The sequence below is a fragment of the Capricornis sumatraensis genome, chromosome 11 (genome assembly GCF_032405125.1).
Source record: "Capricornis sumatraensis isolate serow.1 chromosome 11, serow.2, whole genome shotgun sequence".
NCBI lineage: Eukaryota > Metazoa > Chordata > Mammalia > Artiodactyla > Bovidae > Capricornis > Capricornis sumatraensis.
The window spans coordinates 70933441-70951069 of record NC_091079.1 but is presented as its reverse complement, the minus strand read 5'-3'; the positions used below and the strand labels follow the sequence as shown (position 1 = coordinate 70951069).

The 17629-nt window shown below is 35.6% G+C and overlaps 1 protein-coding gene across 3 annotated transcripts in view; it reads right to left on the bottom strand.

The window, feature by feature from the left end:
• CSMD3 (CUB and Sushi multiple domains 3) overlaps positions 1 to 17629 on the bottom strand; it is a 1381373-nt gene that overhangs the window by 337104 nt on the left and 1026640 nt on the right. For all 3 annotated transcript variants that reach the window (XM_068983804.1, XM_068983805.1, XM_068983806.1), the window contains one exon: positions 12041 to 12210. In XM_068983804.1, the coding sequence (XP_068839905.1) occupies positions 12041 to 12210 (170 nt within the window). The remainder of the gene's footprint in view (positions 1 to 12040; positions 12211 to 17629) is intronic.

Here is a 17629-nt window from a genome sequence, read left to right as displayed (position 1 = left end):
CTGGTTGGTTGGTTGTTGTTCTGAACTTTCTCAAGGGCACGAAACACCTGGTTTTCTAATAACATGATTAATATAAAATATACTTGCTTCTTTGTACATTCTATTTATCCACACCTTTTAACTTATTTAATTTTTGATACTTTAAAAATGCTAAAAAGGTGCTAAATGCTTTTAGAAACTGATTTAACAAGGCAAAAAATACAAAACAAAACTGATACCTTCCCAAAGATCCCTACCTCATTCCCATTCTTCTGAAAGGGTAGCCTCTCATTGTCCTCTAATTTGCTTTATCTTATCAAAGCATTATAGACATTTCTTCACATCAGTAGATATAAATTCTTGCTTTTGAGAACTGGGTAATATTTCATCCAGTTACACTATCACAACTTGCCTTACCATTCCTATATTAACAATTAACATTCCTATATTAACAAACATTTTTGCCACTAAAAGTGATCCTGAAAAAAACACCTTTTACATATTATCTCATATTTCTCTTTGGTACTTGTATTTCAGTAAGAAAGGTTTCATACATTTAATACATTGCATTTGGGTGCTCAAATGTAGCAGTATTGTCAAATTATTTTCCAAAAAGTGTACAGTAATTAAACTGAGGATTTGTCAACAATGCATATTGCCATTCTTTTTTAAGGCATGCATTTTTACTATTACTCCCAACGGTGTGAAAATTAGTTCTTAGAGTTGATAAAACCCTGGATATGACGATGATTTGTTGACCTACAAAGACCAACTCTAACTGACAAATATCATTCCACAGTACTTAGTTTTATGAAGTTGAATCTGGGGGCTTCTTCTGCAAATGATAACAAATAGAAAAAGTTGAAAATACTTCTGAAAGTTACTTGTATTTTGCCAAAACTGTCTTACTTCTGACCTATCATAAAAGTAAAATTTATGTCACTAAACTTCTAATCTGGTGATCTTGCCAAAGCACCAATATTCCCCCAAAGTGGTATTCATTATGTTCACGTCACCTAAGAGATGATACTTAGATGGTACATGATGGAAGTGTTATTATCACTACATTAATTTGTATGATATATGTTTCTTGTGCTAAATTGTTGGATTTAATTTGATTACCTATTTATAATGTTTTCTAAAATTTGTAACTAAAAGCTGATGTATAACTTTTTTCTTTTTATCAAATTATCCCTATAAGGTTTTAGATATGTCTATGTTAGCTAAGTAAATTAGAAAAAAATTACTATATTTCATAATCTAATTTATTCAAATAAAATAGTGAGTTTTTTGATCTATGGATTCAGGTATTCTTCAATCCAAGGAAATGTTCTTGAGTTCTGGTTTATTTAATTATTCCCTGTATATTTTATTATTTTATGTCCATCTGGAATGCCTATTATTTACATATTCAGTCTCCAAATTGCATTGTAATTCTTTTACATATTTTTCATCTGAAATTTATCTCTATTCCCTCTATATTATGGCTTTTCTTCCACTGGAACTTTCACATTAACAATTAAATTTTCAGCAGTAACTAATCTCTTTTTATATCTTCTATTAAAATCTTAAATTTTAAGTTCTACTAATAGGTCAGTCAAGTTCTACAAAGTCAATCTGTCTGTCTGTCTTTGCTTTCTTCCCTTTCTTTCCCCAGTCTCTGTTTTTGGTACACAAATTGCATTATCATATCAAGATTGTTGGGAGAAATATCAATAACCTCAGATACGCAGATGACATCACCCTTATGGCAGAAAGTGAAGAGGAACTAAAGAGACTCTTTATGAAAGTGAATGAGGAGAGTGAAAAAGCTGGCTTAAAACTCATCATTCAAAAACTAAGATCATGGCATTCAGTCTCATTACTTCATGGCAAATAGATGGGGAAACATTGGAAATAGTGACAGACTTTATTTTCTTGGGCTCCAAAATCACTGCAAATGGTGACTGTAGCCGTGAAATTAAAAGATGCTTGCTCCTTGAGAGAAAAGCTATGGCCAACCTAGGCAGCATATTAAAAAGCACAGACATTATATTGCTGACAAAGGTCCACCTAGTAAAAGCTATGGTTTTTCCAGTGGTCATGTATGGATGTGAGAGTTGGACTGTAAACAAAACTGAGCACCCTAGAATGGATGTTTTTGAACTGTGGTGTTAGAGAAGACTCTTGAGAGTCCCTTGGACGGCAAGAAGATCAAACCAGTCCATCCCAAAGGAAATCTGTCCTGAATATTCATTGGAAGTACCGATGCTGAAGATGAAGCTCTGATACTTTGGCCAGCTGATGCAACAAGCTGACTCATTGGAAATGACCCTGATGCTGGGAAAGACTGAAGGCAGGAGGAGAAGGGATGACAGAGGATGAGATGTTTGTATGGCATCACTGACTTGATGGACATGAGTTTGAGGAAGCTCTGGGAGTTGGTGATGGACAGGGAAGTCTGGCATGCTACAGTCCATGGGGTCGCAGAGGTGGACACGACTAAGCAATTGAACTGAACTAATAGTTTTATATTTTCTTATTACAGATACAGGTTTTAAACATTGCAAAGACAACAATGCCTTTATTTAACATGCTTTATAAATGTAGCTTTGTTCAGAGCCCCTAGTATTCTTTTCTAACAACATTTTATAACTTTTCTGCCCAGACGTTGTGAAGTCTTCAGTGTCTAGACATTTCCTGCTCTCTCCCTTTGTGCCGATGGTACTCTAAAGCTTCATACTATAAACCTCCAGCCTCCACAAATTTATTTATTTTTTTTACCAATGAAAAGGAGGTGGAAATAAGAGTGAGAAAGAGAGGAAGTGAGTCATAAAATCAATTCAACGTGCTCACTAAATTCCTAACAGCAAACATCTTACTGGTCTCCCTTTTATTTTTAAAAGGTCTTTCTGTCATTTTTTTTTAATGTGTTGACTATTTAAGGAATATTTGACTTCTAAATAAAGGGCTGTATGGATAATTCCCTAAAATTATATGGCAGTACCAGAAACCCCTCTTGAAATCTAATTATCATACAAATACAGTTCTGTTAGTTATCAGCAAGAATTTATCTTCAACAAAGCCGAAGCAAATGTTGAGGTTGTTAGGTCAGGAATATTTTTGTTTGTTTGTCTGAGTAAATAAGAGTCAACTTTTCATTTCTTAAGAATAGCACTCATGAGGAATAATTCAGAGACAAAGAAATATTACTTGTCAGGAAAAACAACCTTTGTGTTTGAGTTTCAAAGGTTCATTATGCTCATAAATCGACTTCTGAATACAGTTATATTATGACTCTATATATGCTGTAGTTTATAAGTCCTGTGTCTGGAGGTACACAATCACAATCAAACCATGTAACCAACTGACCCAGTGGATCTCATTTGTAGTTAATACTGTCAAAGTAACCACATAGAATAGGCTGCCCTGATAGCTAGGAGGGTAAAGAATCCTTCTACAATGCAGAACACCTGGGTTCATTTCCTGGGTCAGTAAGAGCCCGTGGAGAGGGAATGGCAACTCACTCCAGTATTCTTGCCTGGAGAATGCCATGGACAGAGGAACCTGGCAGGCTAAAGCCCATGGGGTCATAAAAGTTGGACACGACTTGAGTGACTAACACAACCACATAGAATTTTTTCCTTTTATTTCTCTTACTGCTAACAATCATATAATTTCATTCATATGTTAAATATAGATAAGTTTTCTTGGATTCAGCTAGTTCTGCTTTCAAGTGTGGATACATTTTAAGAACTTTCAGTTTGTCAAAAACAACCAAATAAGGGGGAAATATAAATAAATAGTAGTTGTAATTGAGTAAATGGAAATTGAAATTTACTTTTAACTTTAAAAAAGGTCTCTCCTAATTTTTTTCCTCAAATTTTCAGTGGTAATAATAATAATAACAACAATAATAATAAGAGTTTAACAACAGCAGAGACCCTTATTTCATTCCACATATATAACCCTAAGAAAAATTTCAAAAATAACCCAATTGTCTGCCACAGGAGATACATATTTATATTAATTTTTTTCAAGACAGAAGCACACTTTTTGCTTTTTTCAAAAGAAACTTTATTTAAGAAATGATTTCTAAATAAACATTGAAGAAGAATTTATGAAAAAGGAGCTAAATTTTCAAATGAAAATAATTATCTTAAACTCAGCTGGGAGAATCTAATTTAGCATCAAAGCTAACTACCATTTATTTAACAATGTAAAGTCAAAAGGCAGAAAACAAATAATGTAGAAGCACCAGTATAATTATCAAAGTTAAATGAAGTGTGATCATTCAGCTACGAAATTTCAGAAGTGTATATAAATTCTTAGGTCAAAATGAAAAGCAAGTGTTAATTAGAAGGCTTTATAAACAGAAGAGTTTTATAGTTATGATCAAGTCAATGTTGTTTAACCTCTAAATAAAATACTTCAGTGTATTCAAATATATAGGAACACATAAAAGCAACAAGGAAGGAAAAATCAGTGTATACAGTCAAAGACTAATTATGTTTGAATATATGTGAATGCAATCATATAAATAGGAAAATAAAACAAACAAAATGTGTCTTACATTTTAAAATAAATTTATGGTACAGAGTGATTATGTCAGGTTTGATCAGAATCTCACAGAAACTTTGAGCTCATTATTTCTTATTTATTTTCTATTTAAAAACAGGATATTTAAGTATATTTTTATTTACTTGAGCTTATGCTTTCTTTTTCTAAAGGACATTATTATTTTTGAGATATGTCTTAATATCTATTTTTAGTTTTCAGAAATTTAGAAAGCTAAGGAAACTGTAATAGCATACAGAAGCTCAGAGAGGACTTGAACGCTCCCATGCCCCCACAGGAACAGTCTCACCTTATTTAGTGCTTAATTCACATAATGAATTGCTTTTATGTGAAATGTAGAATTCAGGTTTTCTCAAGAATTAATATGGTGAAAGGCATTGCAGGCTTTAATAACATTAATGAAGCTTTTTGAAAAGTAATTTGTTATAAAATTGCAATTAATTTGGTAGTCTTACATAAGAATAGATGAGAACTTGAATATTGCCATGTTTCAATTATCAAACCTTTTGTAATGAATCAGGGTTTGACATTTGTACAGACCATCCCATTTCTAAAAGGTCAAACCCTATATTATGAACTGCTTCAGTCAGTTCAGTTCAGTTCAGTTGCTCAGTCCTGTCCAACACTTTGAGATCCCATGGACTACAGCACCCCAGGCTTCCCTGTCTATCACCAACTAACCAGAGTTTACTCAAACTCATGTCCATTGAGTCGATGATGCCATCCAGCCATCTCATCCTCAGTCGTCCCCTTCTCATCCCGCTTTCAATCTTTCCCAGCATCAGGGTTTTTTCCAAGGAATCCGTTCTTTGCATCAGGTGGCCAAAGTACTGGAGTTTCAGCTTCAGCATCAGTCCTTTCAGTGAACACCCAGGACTGATCTCTTTTAGGATGGACTGCTTGGATCTCCTTGCAGTCCAAGGGACTTTCAAGAGTCTTCTCCAACACTACAGTTCAAAAGCACCAATTCTTCAGCGCTCAGCTTTCTTCACAGTCCAACTCTCACATCCATACATGATCACTGGAAAAACCATAGCCTTGACTAGATGGACCTTTGTTGGCAAAGTAACGTACAGCTTTTTAATATGCTGTCTAGGTTGGTCATAAATTTCCTCCCAAAGAACAAGCGTCTTTTAATTAAATGGCTACATCCACCATCTGCAGTGATTTTGGAGCCCAAAATATAAAGTCTGTCACTGTTTCCACTGTATCCCCATCTATTTCCCATGAAGTGATGGGACCAGATGCCATGATCTTAGTTTTCTGAATGTTGAGCTTTAAGTTGACTTTTTCACTCTCCACTTTCACTTTCAAGAGGCTCTTTAGCTCTTCTTCACTTTCTGCCATAAGGGTGGTGTCATCTGCATATCTGAGGTTATTGATATTTCTCCCAGCAATCTTGATTCCAGCTTGTGCTTCCTCCAGACCAGTGTTTCTCAAGATGTACTCTGCATATAAGTTAAATAAGCAGGGTGACAATATACAGCCTTGATGTACTCCTTTTCCAGTCATGGAACCAGTCTGTTGTTCCATGTCCAGCTCTAACTGTTGCTTCCTGACCTGCATACAGGTTTCTCAAGAGGCAGGTCAGGTGGTCTGGTATTCCCATCTCTTTCAGAATTTTCCACAGTTGGTGGTGATCCACACAGTCAGAGGCTTTGGAAAGGTCAATAAAGCAGATATATATATATATTTTCTGGAATTCCCTTGCTTTTTCAATGACCAAACAGATGTTGGCAATTTGATTTCTGGTTTCACTGCCTTTTCTAAATCCAGCTTGCACATCTGGAAGTTCAAAGTTCATGTATTGCTGAAGCCTGGCTTGGAGAATTTTGAGTATGTGAGCATGTTAGCATGTGAGATGAGTGCAACTGTGTGGTAGTTTGCGCATTCCTTGGCATTGCCTTTCTTTGGGAGTGGAATGAAAAATGACACTTTCCAGTCCAGTGGCCAGTGCTGAGTTTTCTAAATTTGCTGGCATATTGAGTGCATCACTTTCACAGCATCATCTTTCAGGATTTGAAATAGCTCAACTGGAATTCCATCACCTCCACTAGCTTTGTTCATAGTGATGCTTCCTAAGGTCCACTTGACTTCACATTCCAGGATGTCTGGCTCTAGGTGAGTGATCACACCATTGTGATTATCTGCTTATGGACACTCAAAGCTGTTGTTGTTGCTAATGTCATAAGAAATGTATTAGAAAGTATATTCCCACTCATTACTCTAATGAATTAGAAAATAAGGTGTAATCTGAACCCAAGAGCAAAAAAAGTAACATCAAAAGAGAGAAATTACATGTGTACATGAGCATAATTATTCAAACCTTCAAATTATTCCTGCTCATGGATACTAGAATTTTCAATTTGGCCATTTGTTTTATAGGTTGATTAAGAATTTATATAATTTTTTTAATGAGTTGAGTTAGATCTCAAATTTTGAAAAAAAAAAATAATTTTTTCAAAATATTTCAAATCTACAATGTTTGCTCCAAAGACAATATGTAACAAAAGAGAACATTTGTTTGTACTCAGATCTTTATATATCTTTACAACAGTTATATAATGTGTAGTCAATTATAAGAGCTAGTGTGCTTCAGTGAGGGAGTTGGGAGTGAAATGAAGGGTCAGGTTTTCAGGAGCCTTAGCTTTGTGGTTCTGTTGAAGTCCCAACTCTACCCTCAAAGCTGACTGGCATGTCACACCCCATTTTAGTTCTGTGATCTTCAGTATGAGAAAAAATGAAGGGTTTTATGAGGCCTAATAATAACACTCTGTGATTTGGTTGTCAAATACAGACATTTTCCCTGGTAGCTCAGCTTGTAAAGAATCTGCCTGCAATGCAGTAGACCCTGGTTTGATTATTGGGTTGGGAAGATCTTCTGGAGAAGGGATAGGCTACCCACTCCAGTATTCTGGCCTAAAGAATTCCATGGGCTGTATAGTCTATGGGGTCACAAAGAGTCAGAGACAACTTTCAATTTCACTTTCTATTTCTACATAAGAAATAAGTCTTTAAACTTCACAATGCCAACTATAGTAAGAGATTGTCTTTTGTCCCTCTGCTACATTCCTTTATCTAAACATAATGCTTAGCTTTTTTCTGAAAATAAAAACAAATACAGTGATAACAAAAACATAAATAGTAGTTCTGATTAGTATTCAATTTTTGTCCTATTCAGCTGACAAGCAGAGAAACTTACTATTGACTGTTTAAAGCCTGCATATGATAAACACCACCTAAAAATGTTAATTAAAATAATTAATTAAGCTATATAGTTTGAGTGATGGATTGGGAAGTTCAATATTCTTGCCTGCTGAAGGTACAATAACCAAACAAAGATATATTCATAATTCCCAAACTTGCTGGTCATCACAAAATCTGGAGAGCTTTATAAAAGGCCTTAATCCCAGTTGGAGATGAACTAAACCAGTTTTCCCTAGATCTACTGAAACTTAACTAGTTTGGTTACAGATCAGTTTAGTTTAGTCGCTCAATCGTGTCCAACTCTTTGTGACTCCATGAACCTCAGAATGCCAGGCCTCCCTGTCTATCACCAACTCCTGGAGTTCACCCAAACCCATGTACATTGAGTCAGTGATGCCATCCATCCATCTCATCCTCTGTCATCCCCTTCTCCTCCTGCCCTCAATCTTTCCCAGCATCAGGGTCTTTTCAAATGAGTCAGCTCTTTGCACCAGGTGGCCAAAGTATTGGAGTTTCAGCTTCAGCATCAGTCCTTCCAATAAATATTCAGATAACTAAGGTGTTTATAAGAAGGAGGAGGGAGAGAGAGAGTGGGTGAGTGAGTAAATGAGAATCAGCCTAGATGACGGGTTCTCAGAAAGTTGTGTGTGTGTGTGTGTGTACAGATATAGATTAAAATACATACTTCATTTATTATTTGTTTTGTTCTTTGCTCTCAGTCAAGGGATAAAAGGTTCAGTAATAGGCTAATTGTTTCTCTTATTTCTTCCTATGTCCTAGTTGGAATGGAGCAAAAGAAGTGACTACTAAGTTTAATACTGGAAAGTCCTGTGGATGAAGATGGCCTCTGATGGATTCAGTTCAGTTCAGCTCAGTCTCTCAGTCATGTCTGATTCTTTGTGACCCCATGGACTGCAGCACACCAGGCTTCCCTGTCCATCACTAACTCCCAGATCTTCCTAAAACTCATGTCCATCGAGTCGGTAATGCCATCTAACCATCTCTTCCTCTCTTGTCCCTTATCCTCCTGCCCTCAATCTTTCCCAGCAATAGGGTCTTTTCTAATGTGTCAGTTCTTTGCATCAGGTGGCCAAAATATCAGAGTTTCAGCTTCAACATCAGTCCTTCCAATGAACACCCAGGACTGATCTCCTTTAGGATGGGCTGGTTGGATCTTCTTGCAGTCTAAGGGACTGTCAACAGTCTTCTCCAACAACACACTTCAAAATCATCAGTTCTTCAGCATATGGTCCAGATTTCTTTATGGTCCAGGTTTCACATTAATACATGACTACTGAAAAAAACCATAGCTTTGACTAGAAGGGCCTTTGTCGGCAAGGTAATATCTCTGGTTTTTAATGTGCTCTCTAGGTTGGTCATAGTTTTTCTTCCAAGGAGCAAACATCTTTTCATTTCATGGCTGCAGTCATCATCTGCAGTGATTTTGGAGCCCAAGAAAATACAGTCTGTCACTGTTTCCACTGTTTACCCATCTATTTGTCATGAAGCTGTTAGGTGGTTAGAATAGGAAAAAGGAGTCCGGAATGGTGGTGGCTAAAGACAAGGAAGGGAGAAGCCTGCAAAAAATAGAAGGGAAAGTCTGAGGACCGGAGTGAGGACCTCAGGTAGAACAAACAGCACTCCTGGCTAGCCCAATTTACATAGGGCAGGCCTGGTGGGTGGGGGAGAAGATATATATAAAAAGAGGAGCCAAAGGGCCAGGTCTCTCTCCCTCTCTCTGTCTCTTTCTCACTCTCTGTCTCTCTGTCTCTCTCTGTCTCTCACTCTCTCTGTCTCTCTCTCACTGTCTGTCTTTCTCTTGCTCTCTCTTTGTCTCTCTGTCTCTCACTCTCTCTCTCTCTCTCTCTCTGTCTCTCTCTGTGTCTCTCTGTCTTTCTCTTGCTCTCTCTCTGTCTCTTAGATCTCTCTCTACTCTTCACGTCTTTTGGGTCGGCATGCCCTCATGCCTCAAGGATATATTTTCCTTTATTTTCTAAATAAAACTGAACTGTAACATGGATATGTAACACGGATCTGTCCAAGAGCTGTGACACAGTCTGTCTGTCCAAGGTCTGTCTGAAGGCTGTAATGCTTGTCCATCGCTTCAAATTTTTGTTGTGACAATACAGAACTGAGGAAATTATACCCTCACCTGACAAAGGGATGGGACTGGATGCCATGATCCTAGTTTTCTGAATGTTGCGTTAGTTTACAGTTAGGCAAATTACCTTCCATCCTGAGAGGACTCTGGCTTTAGCAATCTCTGAGAATTAATCATTTGCCCACTGCAAAGTACACTGTGTACCTATGCATGCCTAACTGTGCCTGTGTCAATAGGTATCTTTAAACTGATAGTTGTTCTTGGGATTATTGAGAAGAATAACATATAGGCATTTTACATTTTATACTGGTGGAGAGACCATGAAGACAAACAGTGTTTAAAAGCCCATCCCCAACGGTCTCTATAGAGTGACTTACCAAAGTTATTTTAAAATAATAATTTAGAATAAATCCCACGTTAGACTATTAGACGGAGGATGATTGAATTGTTATGCTTTCAGGTTAATATTTAGTAAATAATCTTTTCAACTTTGGAAAACATATTTATTCTAAGAAAGATAAAAATTAAAAAAATTATGGGAATATATACTTTTATTCTTTCACTCATGAAAGAAAAATCACTATTTAATGAAATCCACTACAGAGCTTGAAATTGAGTTTTCCTGCCTTCCTTTGTCTCTCACCATCAAATCCCCTCACACTGTCACTCATTACTGAATTTCATTCTTCCTCAAGGTAACACACATAACAAATGCATATGACCTTATTCCAAATGATAAGACATTAATCAGAAAGCATTCTGAGAAACATATAGGACTATTTTTTTTAACAGGTATCACCAATTATTCCAAATGGATTTTCCAAGTAATAAACATTATTTAGTATGGAAAATTAATATATAAATTTCAAGCAACACTGAGAGGAGAAAAATATTTTAGGAAGCATGGTGGTAGACAGGGGGAAGCATTTCGTGACTTTTAACTTATAAATGCATGTTTATTATTGTTACTTATGTGATACAGATTAGTAGCTACACTCATACTTCTGATCTATGTCTTGTTACATTTTTTTTTTCCCCATAGTTAGCCAGGAAGAAAAGAAAAGAAAAGAAAAGAAAAGAAAAAGCACTGGCTTACTTCTAAGTACAAGGTTTCCATTAATCTCAATTTGACTCCAATTTAGCAAATAAATTTATTTTTAACAGGAAAACCCAAAAAATGAGCTAGAAATTGAAGATATTATATACAAACTGAAGTTTTGTTGCCTATAGGGCAAAAGCACAAAAACCAATAATGGCTTTAATAATAAAATTGCGTACATCCAGGTGTACTGAAGGAAATCTTTCCCATACCTACACAAATGCTGCAAGCATACAGAACTGTTTGTGCTAGACAACCAACAATTATCGCCAAATTAATATTCTTTTTAAAAGGACATAACTTATAATGTTAAAATCACCACTGCAATAAAAATCCCCAACCCCAATCTGGGATATCACAATTTTTTTTTTCAAGATTAGTGAAAATAGAATATCTTAAATTTCTTAGCTGGATTAAGGACATTTTGATAATGAGAAAAATATATGTGATCATTTAAAAAATATTTATATGTGATTTTATAGAAGTGTTTACCATTATTCCAATAATGAATATCAACTATATTTATCAAAATATTTAATTTGCAAAACATGGATCAATAAATGTTAAAATATATATTTACTGTATCATTTTCAAACAAATTTTTGGCCACACCTTGCAGTCTACAGGATTTTAGTTACCTGGTCAGAGACAGAATCTGGGGCCACAGCAATTAATGTACCAAGTCCTAACCACTGGACCACCAGGAAATTCTCCTTATTTATATCTTTAAATGTGATCATTTCAAAATTTTAAAATAAATTTTAAAAAATTACTTCAATGCTTATTATTGACAGAGTATATTTTTCTTAAATAATTTATAGATATTGTTAGTTTGATTTATTCATAAATTATAAAATTTCCATAGTCATAAATGCATAGAGTTTTCCTTGTATCAACAGAGTTAAATAAGTTACTTAAAAAACATCAAAATAAAAATAAATAAACGACCATTTATGGGTTGATTATGTTTCATAGATAAATAATGTGGAATTTAAACGTATGAATGGCAGAATAAATTTATGGTCGATTATATACACACATTAATGAATACTTAATGATTAAAATGATCAAAATATAAATATTCTGAGTTCACTTACCTTAAGAACATCTCCTTGTGCTAAATGAAATGTTCTGGCTGAAATATTGATTCCCTTTCCTGCTTGAACCTGAATACTATAAATGCATTCATGGTTGTTTTCATAGTTCAGTGGATAATTTGGAGAGAGCAAAATGCCTTCATTATTTGTTGCAGATGCACCACATTCAGCTGCAGGTAAAACAGAATATTGAAAAAACACAGTTTAATAGAAAGCATTATCCTTTAAAGTAATGTAAAGTATGTAAGTGTAGATGTATTTTACTTTAACTAGAGTCTAACATGAACAAAATGTACAGAATGGTTCTGTGTTGAAGATGACTGATTCCCTCTCAAACAATAGATGGGAAGAAGGAACTACTAAACTACCGCCCTAGTACAGAACACCTGTACATAAATAGAAACACACAATAGTTTCAGTATTTTCCAGCCTTGGATGAAGGGACAGCATGGAAAAAGAATGAGAACAAGACATTTGCAGGATGCATTTTAAGTTTGTAGATCTCTAACTAATTTGCTATTTTAAAATCTATTTACTTTAAATTTTAAAAAAGTAAAGAAATCAGTGTTTTAGAATGATTCTTAATCTTTTCATTTTTACCTTTTTTTGAACTTGCCCCTTCTTCCTCCCACTAGTCAGTATTTGTATGATTCAAGAACTTCAGTAACAAAAAGTAGAATAAAGTCTACAGTGTCTTTGAAAATGAATATAATAGATAAAACCCACAAACCAATCAATAATGGCAGAGGTTTGGGCATCTTTGGAAATTCTATCAATTTTCCTAGTTTCAAAGATAGAATGGATTAAGGTACTCTCTAATCAGCACACAATACTGCTAACTCTCCAGGACTAACTTTGCGAAATTTAAGTGTCTAACCACTTAAAGAGAACTATGAATTTCTCATTTTTTAAATTTAATTTTAATATATTACTTTAAAAAGATTGTAGTAATACTGCAAAATCAAATGAGTCTTTATAATTCCCAAACATGCTCTTTAGGTATCAGAAATTCAATGAACTCAGCTTTCTTTCTTATCTAATAACTTGCTTCATATCACCATTTCATAGGCCAGGGAGAGTAAGATTTTTAAATTAATGATTCATGGGAAGAGTCATAGGAAGTATACAACAAATACACAACAAGGTGAAAGATGATGAATTGCTTTACTTTTTAAATGCTAAAACATTAACAATAATCTGGCAGAAGAAAAAGGCTAATGAGGAACTGAAAATGATCAAGAGGGAGTAGTCAGTATAACATCAACATAGAAAAAAAATAATAAAACTAGTGATGTGATGCTAACAATCAACTAGTCACATGACATGTCACCTAGTAAAGCTCCTTCAAGGTACTTTTAAGGTAAAAGAAAAACAAAAAACTTCATAGACTCCCAATATTGATTTAAAGTATATATCTTATGTAGCAGAAGATTTTGTTTCCTTGAAACTAAATTGTCCTTCACAACATGAATATGGAACCAGCTGATAGATCACAAACTTGTAGAGATTGCTATGCTTTTAATTACATTATGAAAAGTGAAGTGTTAGTTGCTCAGTCATGTCCAATTCTGTGACTCCATGGACTGTAGCCTGTCAGGCTCTTCTGTCCACAGAATTCTCCAGGCAAGAATATAAGAGTGGGTTGCCATTCCCTTCTCTAGGGGATCTTACCAACCAAAGGATCATGCTGTGTAATAATTCAATTTGCCCTCACCGCTTATCATCTGAATTACTGAGAAACTCATCAGTATAGGACACCATAACATAATACATCTTTCACTTAGTGGGAAAAAATCATTTATATTTCATTAAAAAAAAAAACTTACTGGAGTATACTTGACTTAAAATGTTGTGTTAATTTCTGCTGTACAGCAAAGTGAGTCATATATACATACACACACACACTCTGTTTTAGATTATTTTCCCATTCTGCTGTGCTGTACTGTCACTCAGGCATGTCTGACTCTTTGCGATCCTATGGACTGTAGCCTGCCAGGCTCCTCTCTCCATGGGATTTTCTCAGAAAGAATACTGGAGTGAGTTCCATTTCCTTCCCCAGGGGATCTTCCTGACCTAGGGATTGAACCTGAGACCCCTGCATCTTCTGCACTGCAAACAGTTAGTAGTATGTATATGTTAATCTCAGTCTCCTAATTTATACCCTCTTTTACCCTCAGTGGGCTTCCCTTGTGTCTCAGCTGGTAAAGAATCTGCCTGCAATGCGGGAGACCTGGGTTCAAACCCTGGGTCAGGAAGATCCCTTAGAGAAGGGAATGGCTACCCACTCAAGTATTCTGGCCTGGAGAATTCCATGGACTGTATAGTCCATGGGGTTGCAAAGAGTCAGACAAACTTGAGTGACTTTCACTACACTTCAATTTCACTTTCCCCCCAGTAATCATAAATTTATTTTTTACATCTGTGACTCTATTTCTATTTTGCAAATAAGTTATCCATATCATTTTTTTTATATTCCACATATAAGCTATATCATTTCTCTGTCTGATTACTTTACTCAGTATGATAATCTCTAGGTCTACCCATGTTGCTGCAAATGGCATTATTTCTTTATTTTTTATGGCTGAGTGATATTCCATTGTATGTATGTATCATATTTTCTCTATCCATTCTTTCGTTGATAGACACTTAGGTTGTTTCCAAGTCTTGGCTATCGCAAATAGTGCTGCAATGAACACTGGGATGCATGTATCTTTTCAAATTATGGATTTCTTGAGATATCTGCCTAGGAGTGGGATTACAGGATCATATGGTAGCTCTACATTTAGTTTGTTAAGGAACCTCCATAGTGTTCTTCATAATAGTTGTACCAACAATAGTTGTACCAATGCCCCACCAACATTGTAGGAGGGTTCTCTTTTCTCCACACTTCTCCAGCATTTATTGTTTGCAGATTTTTTGATGAAGGTCATTCTGACTAGTGTGAGGCAATATCTCATTGTAGTTTTGTATTGCATTTCACTGATGATTAGTGATACTGGGCATCTTTTCATGTGCTTTTTGGTCATTTGCATGTCTTCTTGGAGAAATGCATATTTAGATCTCCCACCCATTTTCTGATTGGTTTGTTTTGATATTGAGCTGAATGAGCTGTTTGTGTATTTTGAAGATTAATCCTTTGTTGGTCACCTCCTTTGCAAATGTTTTATATCATCTTTGGGTTGTTTTGTTTTATTTAAGGTTTCCTTTGCTACCAACTTGATGGACATGAGTTTGAGTGAACTTCAGGATATGGTGATAGACTGGGAGGCCTGGCGTGCTGCGATTCATGGGGTTGCAAAGAGTCGGACATGACTGAGTGACTGAACTGAACTGAACTTGCTGTACAAAAGCTTTTAAGCTTAATTAGGTCACATTTGTTTATTTATATATTTTTATTTTCACTACTCTAGGAGGAGGATTGAAAAAGATCTTCCTGTGATTTATGCCAGAGAGTGTTCTGTCTGTATTTTCCTCTAAGAGTTTTATCTCCAGTCTTACATTTAAGGCTTTAATCCATTTTGAGTTTACTTTTGTGTATGGTGTTAGGGAGTGTTCTAATTTCATTTTTGCTTTATTTTATACACGTAGTTGTCAGCTTTCCCAGCATCACTTATTGAAATGATTTTTCTTCATTGTATATTCTTTCATTCTTTGTCAAAGTTTAGGTGATCAGAGGAGCTTGAGTTTGTCTATGGACTTTCTGCTCTGTTCCATTGATCTATATTTCTGTTTTTGTGCAAGTACCATGCTGTTTAATTATTGCCACCTTGTAGTACATTCTGAAATCAGGGAGCCTGATTCCCCCACCTCTGTTTTTCTTTCTCAAGATTGCTTTGGCTACTTGGGTCTCCTGTGCTTCCAAACAAATTGTGAACATTTTTTGTTCTAATTCTGCAAAAAATGCCATTGTTATCTTGATAGGGATTGCACTGAATCTATGGATTGCCGTGGATGGTATGGTCATTTTGACAGTACTAATTATTCCAATTCAAGAACATGGTATACCCTTCCATCTGTTTGTGTCAGCTCTGATTTCTTTCATCAGTATCTTATAGTTTCCTGAGTACAGGTCTTTTGTTTCCTTACATAGTTTTATTTCTAGTTATTTTATTATTTTTGATGCTGATTGTTAGTGTATAGCAATGCAAGAAATTCCTATGTATTAATTTTGCATGTTGCAACTTTACCAGATTCATTGATAAGCTCTAGTAATGTTCTGGTAGCATCTTAAGGATTTTCTATATACTGTATCATGCCATCTGCAAACAACAACGGTTTTACTTCTTATTTTCCAATTTGGATTCCTTTTATTTCTTTTTCCTCTCTGATTATTATGGTTAGGACTTCCAAAACTATGTTTAATAAAAGTGGCAAGAGTGGACATCCTTGCCTTGTCCCTGATCATTTCTATTTTAAATTTGCCTGCTTTCCTCCTCACTAGCTTATTGGAATCTAGGCATGCTCATGGGGTATGATAAATGTTCTCAGATAATACAGAAGATCCAGAATATACATATATGTTTATTAGTTAGATTATTTATTAGGGAATGCAGACTGTTTTAAATTATGTTATGTTATGATTCTATAGAATCATGGAGGTCTGAAAATATAACAGCTTGCAAAGTACTGAAACACTCATTTATAGCAGAAGCTTTGATATTCAGAGGTTAGTTTTAAAATTAAGCTCTATCTTTTATCTATACGGTTTTTTCAAGTTATTTTTCTCTATAAACCTCAAAACTGTTTTTATTACAGTGGAAATAATAATACCCTCTTCAAGGGATGTTTGTGTGTGTGTTATTATATGTAAATAATACATGTAGAGCATTTAGCAGAGAACTGGCATACAAGGTCTTCCCTGGTGGCTCAGACCAGAATCTGCCTGCAATGAAGAAGACCCAGATTTGATCCCTGGGTTGGGAAGACATGCTGGAGTAGGGGATGGGTATCCACTCTAGGGTTCTTGTCTGGAGAATTCAAGGGATGGAAGAATCTACGGTGGCTAGAGTCCATGGGTCACAAAGAGTCAGGCACAGAACTCAGTAAATCAAAGCTATCAATATGAATATTTTATGTATAAGTATAATGGTGGCATCATGCTGTATATAAAGAAAAATAGTTTATGATATATATATATATATTGTCCCAGTGTGATAGAAAGGCATTTAGGTGTGAAAACCAACAGTCTCTTCTTAATTTTGGAGAATTATTTATGATATTAAAATTATGTTAACTGAACATATCACAGTTCAATTCAGTTCAGTCGCTCAGTCATGTCTGACTCTCTGAGACCCCATGAATTGCAGCACGCCAGGCCTCCCTGTCCATCACCAACTCCCAGAGTTCACTCAGACTCATGTCCATTGAGTCAGTGATGCCATCCAGCCATCTCATCCTCAGTCGTCCTCTTCTCCTCCTGCCCCCATCCCTCCCAGCATCAGAGTCTTTTCCAATGAGTCAACTCTTCGCATGAGGCGGCCAAAGTACTGGAGTTTCAGCTTTAGCATCATTCCCTCCAAAGAAATCCCAGGGCTGATCTCGTTCAGAATGGGTTGGTTGGATCTCCTTGCAGTCCAAGGGACTCTCAAG